The sequence below is a fragment of the Cervus canadensis genome, chromosome 18, assembly GCF_019320065.1.
Source record: "Cervus canadensis isolate Bull #8, Minnesota chromosome 18, ASM1932006v1, whole genome shotgun sequence".
Classification (NCBI taxonomy): Eukaryota; Metazoa; Chordata; class Mammalia; order Artiodactyla; family Cervidae; genus Cervus; species Cervus canadensis.
This window is the reverse complement of record NC_057403.1, coordinates 46,257,717-46,265,511: the sequence shown is the minus strand read 5'-3', so window position 1 is coordinate 46,265,511 and position 7,795 is coordinate 46,257,717. Positions and strand designations below refer to the sequence as shown.

At 38.2% G+C, this 7,795-nt stretch overlaps 1 protein-coding gene across 11 annotated transcripts in view; it reads left to right on the top strand.

Moving 5' to 3' along the window:
• The first annotated feature begins 313 nt into the window (after window positions 1-313).
• The window catches only part of CYLD (CYLD lysine 63 deubiquitinase), a 71,485-nt gene continuing 64,003 nt past the window's right edge, over window positions 314-7,795 (top strand). For 2 of the 11 annotated variants that reach the window (XM_043435415.1, XM_043435409.1), the window contains exons 1-3: window positions 314-384; window positions 1,005-1,085; window positions 6,764-7,415. In XM_043435415.1, the coding sequence (XP_043291350.1) occupies window positions 6,912-7,415 (504 nt within the window). In that variant the 5' untranslated portion in view covers window positions 314-384; window positions 1,005-1,085; window positions 6,764-6,911. The other 9 variants (XM_043435411.1, XM_043435412.1, XM_043435414.1 and 6 more) reach the window with 9 other exon arrangements.

Genomic DNA, 7,795 nt, shown 5'->3' with positions numbered 1-7,795 from the left:
GTGCCCAGCGCCCCGCCCCGGCTCCAGTATCAGCCAATGGTGCTGCGGCCTCAGCAGTCTTTCGTCCAATCAGCCAGAGGTCTCCGCCCCCATCTCCCCGCTTCTCTTCCCCGCCCTTCCACTTTCCCTTTGGCTCGACCGAGCTTGACGGAGCGGAAAGTCCCTTCAGTCCGCTCCGGGCCTGCAGCCATTGGAGGAAGGTCTATCATAGGGCGGCCCAATCAGGGCTTGCGCAGGAATGCAGTTCGGGCCGCGATTGGTTGGAGCGGCTGTTGCCCCCCCCGCCCCCGCTCCCTCCCTCCGTCCCTGGGCGGTTCAGAGGCGGGGCAAGTGGGGGCGGGCCCAGGTAGCAGGTTTGGCTGCGCGGGGGCTCTCGCGTCTGAGGTAAATACTAGGGCGGTGGGTGTGGGACGGCAGGGCCAGCCGGGGAAGCGGGCTAGAGAGACTGGGGAAGGGGCGACGCCCCGCCCCGCGAGGTGAGTGAGTGAGCGAGTGGTCGAGCGGGCGAGCGACGGGTGACCCGGCCCCTCGGGCGTCCCTCGCCGGCCTCTGGGCGCCTCGAGCTGCCGCCGCGGGCGTCGGGCCCTGGTCGCCGACCCGTTACCTGTCCCGGCCCTTAGCCGGCCAGGCCCGCGGGGTGCTGAGCCAGCTGACGTCAGCCTGGGCTTCCCCACCCCCGGGGCTTCCCCACCTCCCCAGGCCTTCCTGAAAGGGCTCCTGAGTCGTGGGAGCATGGTCACCGTCGCCGGGACCTCTCGAGAAGAGAGGACGTGGTATGGGAGCAGCGCAGGAATCTGTCTACCCTTTTGAGCCCCCCATTTACAGATCGGGAAACTGAGGCATCCGACGGCCCGGGTTGGCATCGAGAGCGCAGGGTTGTAATTTTACCATCGGTGTCTTGGGGGTGTATCAGTCGATCGGTTTTGGAGTGTTTGTGGCTCCAGTCCAGGAAGAGCAGTCGGGGTTCTGCCCTCGTTAATGGCGTGTTATGCTTTTTCTTTCAGTTTCCCCCTTTCCAGGGTGAGGATGCTTTTACACAACAACCTGGAGTTCTTTAGTTGAAAGGTGCGCTCTGTTGAAGCAAGGTATTCATTCTTTTTCTCCTCCTCACCAACCGCCCCCACCCCCTTATTGTCATATTAAAGATCTCTGGGGAAATCGTGAAGTCCTGATGGAAGATGGTGTTCCTGGGTTTGGTTCTCAGCCGGGTCAGCTGCCCAGTTATTCATGTACTTGGCATCTTTTCTATTCCGCCCCGTGGCATTTGCATGTTTTAGGATGATTGTCGTCTTCCAGCCACCAAGCCTTTCAGTCTCTCAGCCCCCATCCCGCCTGCCCCCATCCTCTCCCCATGCTCCCTGGAAAGTTATATGGTTAGCTTAACTAAGGAGCATTCCCTGCCTTGCTTTTGATTTAGAGCTAATAGGGATCTTAATAAGATTGTTCCTTTTGCAGTCATTGGCTCCTGGAGAAAAATCCAGGCCTTGAGAGAGGGTGTTCATTCAAGCGTTGGTTTTCTGCACACCCCCTCACGCCCCGAGGAGACTGAATGGTTTAAGAATTTAGCTTGCCAGTTCCCTCCTGGGTAGTGGGTGGATTTGAACTAGCACAATATTAGGTGAAAATGATTTGCTGGAAATTCTTGTGGAAATTCATATACTGTGAGTGTTTATAATACCCAGAACATTCTCTAATGTTCTGCTACAAAATTTTACAGTACTCTTTGGAAGAAGCCTTTCTTTGTTGGTAACTTTTGTGAAGAGCTAGTAAGAGCAGGGCACTTGTTATATAAAACAACAGACATGCTACAGGAATGATTTCTTGTGATCTGGACCGCTTGAACTGTGATTTTGTTTAAGGAAGTCTTTACATAAGAAGACAGGAGTAATTATCCTATTCATCAAACTTTCAGTATTTTGTTCCTTGTTCTCACTAGGTGATCTTAAATTTGTCAGGCTATTTTCTTTGGTTTTACAGAATTGTACAACCATATGTAGACATCAGACATGGTGTGAGGATCTAGGAACCCAGTTTCAAATGAACCTCAAAACAAGTTCTCCTATTTGTGAAATTTACCTTATTTATTTCTACTTAAGTGCATAATAATGAAGTGGCATAAAGACTGACCATTCCTTCATTGAGTCAGAGAATTAGAATTTTTATCTAGGAGATTAGGTAAAAACCATTAAATACTCAACTTCTGAGTCTTCTTTTAAAAGAAGCTTTTAATCATTTAAATGATTAGGATGAGGAAATGGAAATTTGGCTTTCATTATTATTACTAGAGTTAACCAAATCATTCATTCCTTTCTCCTGTACTGAATGTCTAACATACTGTCAGGCCCTTGTTTGGGCAGTGGAAATAGAAAGATGAAGGACTTAGGGAATTCACAGTTTGGAAGTGTAGTGGCCAGGTTTAACTCTGGTGAGACCAGAGTGTTCCTGGTTCTTTTGACATGAATATGTAGATGTGGAAGCCGGACTTGGTTTTAAACCTCATAAATCCCACTTGTTTTAGGGACTGAATACGTGTGTTCTTGGGTCACAAGTAAAACTATGAGGAAAATGGACTCTTTTCTGGCCTGGTCGCTATTCTGGAATCTGCTTTTTAGGAATGTACATACTTGTTCTTTCAGTGAGAAATATTCTCTTTTAAAATGATAATTATTCTAGTTATCTAGAAGAATTTGGAAAAAGTTCTGTATATCTTCTTTTTTGGTGGGTATTCACACTAACCTCCATACTTCTTTGTCATTTGTAATTATGGGCAGCTTTTGATATTGTAATTTTTATTCTGATTTATATAGCCCCTTGTGATTTTTAAAACAAGTCCAGGTATCTCAGGAGATGCAGAACGTTACTGAATTGTATGTTTTTGTTTTCTTTAGTGGAATTCTTTGAACAGTAACCTGATAACTTGAGACTCAAAATGACATTGTTTCTTCTAGATAAATTAGCTGTTGTCAGTTTTATGTAGTTAATGTTGTTCATCTGTGCTGTATATTATCTTTTAGAACTAAAAATTTGGACCTTTAATATTTTCATATAAAACTTATTTCTTGATCATCATCTTTTCATTGCATTTGATAGGAAACTGATATTTGTGCCTTTCCACCATCATCTTGGTTTAATGACTTTATTGTAATACAGTTAAATTCTCTACTCAGGGTCCAGGCCCATCAACAAGCTTAGGTAACCATATATATTTTCATATCTGTGTGACCTGAACCTCATCTGAAATGTCAAAAGAAAGTCCTATTCAGTATAGCTTCAGGGTTAAAAATGTTACTGTATTACAACTCTTTGAGACTGTTCATTCAGCATTTATAGTATTACTTAGTTTTCCAGCCTGAAATAAGTACAATGGTATTAAGATGAATTGTTTCAAAGTGAAGTACAGTATATTGTTAGAGTTAATTTTTAAACAGTTAGGCCTGAAAAGTAAAAAGAGAACAAAAATGAGGGCAGCCGTCATATCTTAAATCTTCTGTATTTTTCAGTTTCGAATGCTGTGCTGAGTGCATAAAAATACTAAGCTAACAAACCTTGATTGATAAAGAACTCACTGACAATGTGATTTAAATCTTGTATGGTCTTGAGTCAGTTTTTACTGCTTGGGGTTCTTAAGACCTAAGTGTTGTGCTTGTCCCAGTGAAAGAAGAATGTTGGCCTCATATTCATTTCTACAGTGGGAGAACAGTCTCTGTGAGCATATTCTGCTCTGAGGCCAGTATCATGCTTGTGCTCAGTTGTGTCTGACTCTGTGATATCCCATAGACTGCAGTCTGCCAGACTTCTCTGTCCATGGGATTTCCCAGGAAAGAGTACTGGAGTGGGTTGCCATTTCCTTCTCCAGTAATGCCAGTTTACTGAGATATTAATGATCATTAAATTTGTCTTATATACCTCTAGTAGAACCATAAAATTTCCTGTTTAACTTTGTCAGTTACAATCAGGAGAATCAGTTTTTAATATGATAGTTCCAAACCTATTCTTTCTTCATGTATTCTTTAAAAGAGGAAAAACCACATCCTTTTTATTTTTGGATAATGCTTTTAAAATATTTTATAACTTTCACTTTGGCTGGTCTGGTTGTCTAACATGACAACTACTATTAATGAGTTTGTTCACTCTTACTTGTGCTAATGCAAGTCAGAAAAAATTTACTGCTTCTTGTGTAGTTCACTTTAAAATATGGTTCATAATAACTGTTGTTAAATTGCCCACAACCTTCTTATAAACCAAAGTAGTTGGTTTAACTGTGTACTGTCTCTGAAATGATTTGCAAAAAACCTTTTGTAATCAAATTGATTTGAAATAGGGTGTCCTAATGCCTTCCATATAGTAATTTAGTTTTGTCTTGGAATATTCCATTAGCACTGGTAGTTTTTATTTTAAATTCTGACATGGATTGTTAAGCTGGAGAATCAATCCAGCAGGAATTGTTGGCATATACTAATTATGAAGATTCAAAGAATTTTTTAATTTTAATATTTGAAGGCATAATTTGTTGGAACTAAAAAAAATTCTTTTCAAAACAGAATTGCCATACTTTAAAAATAATTTTGACTAAAAATATTTAAATACATTTGAAAAAGGACAGTGCAACTTCACTTTTTTTAGGAGTTGCTTTTGAACCATCTCATCCTACCTGGAGCAACAGAAATAATGTCTGTGAAATAAAGCCTATATGCTTTACTCCTAAAGACCTGTTCAGAATTTATGTATTCCTCTTTTTGTTATTGTTTTATCTTTTTAAACACACAACCATATTTCATTACCTGGCTTCTCAGAACTGATTAGAAATAGTAAGCTGGAAAGCTGTAAAAGAAGTCAAGTGCATGTTGCAGGAAACCACAGAAAATGGCTGATGGCAAGGGAAAACGGTAGAGTGTAAATCTAGAGAATAGGCAGATACAAGAACTCAGAAAAAGCATAATATAAAACCTCTTAGCAAAGAGACAAACATCTTTTCATAGTGACAGCCACATACAATGATTTACATTTATGTCGATAACTCAGTGCTCAAGATAAAATTGAGACTGTTTCTTTGTTGAAAAATCCTGACATTTAAAAAGAATTTTAGCCTGCAATAACAAATACTGCATTTGGGAACTTTTAAGGAATAGAGCCAAATTAATGTTTGGGTCACTGTTTGGGTAGCTCACCGCAGGAGTTTTGTTTATATGGTGACAAGATAAGGGTTTCCACAGGTGTCTTATATAAGTGGCAAATGTAAATTGATCCTGTTTCTGCTGAAGTAGTGCCCTCAAGTGGAATTAAGACAAACACATTATAGAAAAAGAGAAAACCACTTTATGCTACGTGCCCTCACTAAATGTTGTTCGTATATTTCAGTGATGTTGATTTGAAGAACAGCAAAGCCCTTTACCTTGTCTTGGGCAGTCTTCATGCCTCATTCTAGCTTGTAGAGGGTCTTTTTATTAATGAAAACTTTATATCATAGAAAAACCTCCTTAACTACCGATGTGTTATAAAAGAAATATTATTCTTTGTGTAGATTTGCCAGGTTATGTATTTAATCATTAAGTTAAATGGCTAAACTTAAAATTTGGTTCTTTAGTTTTAGGAATATTTATTTTTTAACTCCAAGAATAAAATAGATGAATATGATATTGCTGTCACCTGCTGCTGTTATCCCGAATAATGGAAATGGATATCACCTGCTCATAGGAGGATGGAATAAATACTGTATTTAGAAACCAAATAGCCACATGCATGTGACAGAGAATACCTAAGAACCATTGTTTTCAGTAAGATAATGAATTAACATAATGAATTAAAGTCTTTACTTGAATTGATGAAATTGTATAGTTTTAAGCCTGTGATTCAAGTAAGGTTGAGAAGGCTATTTTAATTGTGAAAGATGAGTATCCTTGTAAAAATTTCAAATGAAAATTTGAAAGTGAAAAAGAAACAATCTTTTCTTCCTAGTCTGCATAGTTAAACTTGTGGTATAAAAACATTTTATGCTTGATACTATACTGCAGTTATATTTCTTCCTTATGTAGTAGTCCAAGTTTTGATGGCTACAAAATTGATTTTTAAGACATTGTTAATATAAGCAGATTTATAATATCTGATGTTTATGATTGAGAGAGATTAAATGATAGCTATGATTAATATGATTAACATTTGCCTATTAAGGACAAAATGTGTAAGATTGAGAAAATGAAGCTGAGTTAGATAAAATGTTCCATTATCAAAATAAGGCACACAGATAAATGAATTGTGGTTGAAGTTTCAGAATGTGATTTGATGGTATTTTTATTGATAAAAATGTTCAACATAATAATTGTGATGGGTAACTTTTTACTTAAACTACTTGTATAGAAATAATAGCCTTTTTGATTTGTGTGTTTTGCCCAAATACAGCAGCTTATTCATTTAAGTTAGGCAGAGTCTATTAATTTTACTTTTTAAAGTTTAAAAATGTCAGAATATGTAATTAGATTATATTTTACTAGAATCTGAGTTCATAAATTTCAGTGCCTTGGAAACAAACATTATTGTTTTGTCTTTGGAGATAATTTACAATTGAATCTCCTTTATTAAATATGCAAGATTACAGTAGATACAAGTAATAATGTATGTCTTTTAACCTCTTAAGGTATTTTTGAAAATATATCATTATGTGTATGTGTGTGTTTTTACTAGCTGAATGAAGAATTTAAAAAGTCTTTGACTTTAATTTTAGCTCATGTAGAGTGAAGTGTAAAGTTTCTCTTTGCTTGTCCTCCAGGCATTTTGATTTGCTGTCTTTTTACAGCATGGACACCAAATTGCTAAAAACATGTTTTGGGACTGCCAATGAATTTATCTTTTGTGGTTTTACTACACACTTAGTAATTCCCTTTTTTTTGAGTTAATATTTTGGAGTTAATATCACAATGAGTTCAGGCTTATGGAGCCAAGAAAAAGTTACTTCACCCTACTGGGAAGAGCGGATTTTTTATTTGCTTCTTCAAGAATGCAGTGTTACAGACAAACAAACACAAAAACTCCTTAAAGTACCAAAGGGAAGTATAGGACAGTATATCCAAGACCGTTCTGTGGGGCTTTCGAGGATTCCTTCTGCCAAAGGCAAGAAAAATCAGATTGGATTAAAAATTCTAGAGCAACCACATGCAGTTCTGTTTGTTGATGAAAAGGATGTTGTAGAAATAAATGAGAAATTCACAGAGTTACTTTTGGCAATTACCAATTGTGAAGAGAGGTTCAGCTTGTTTAAAAACAGAAACAGACTAAGTAAAGGCCTCCAAATAGATGTGGGCTGCCCTGTGAAAGTCCAGCTGAGATCTGGGGAAGAAAAATTTCCTGGAGTTGTGCGCTTCAGAGGACCTTTATTAGCAGAGAGGACAGTGTCGGGAATATTCTTTGGAGTAGAATTACTGGTAAGTTTGATAAGTCATTTTAGTGGGCTGTGTATTTATGTGTGTGTGTGTCTGTGTCTGTGTGCACGTGCATTTTTCTTTTTCCTTTTTTGAATACAAAATAAGTTTTCCCAGAATTCTGTATTTTTAAATGTTTGTAATCCTAGGGATTTACTTTCTAATGGTAGATTGAGATGATAGAAAGTTAATGCTTTGAAAACTTTGAAAAACTAAGTATAGGAAGAAATGTACAAATAGATCATGTATTTATTGAAGACTTTCATATCTTAGAGATCTTACATTGAATGTTAAAAATGAACTCAGCAATTGTAAACAAATTACTTAAAATTGTTAATTATCCTGTGACATTATCATCTGTAGGTTTCTTAGCTTAAAGTATA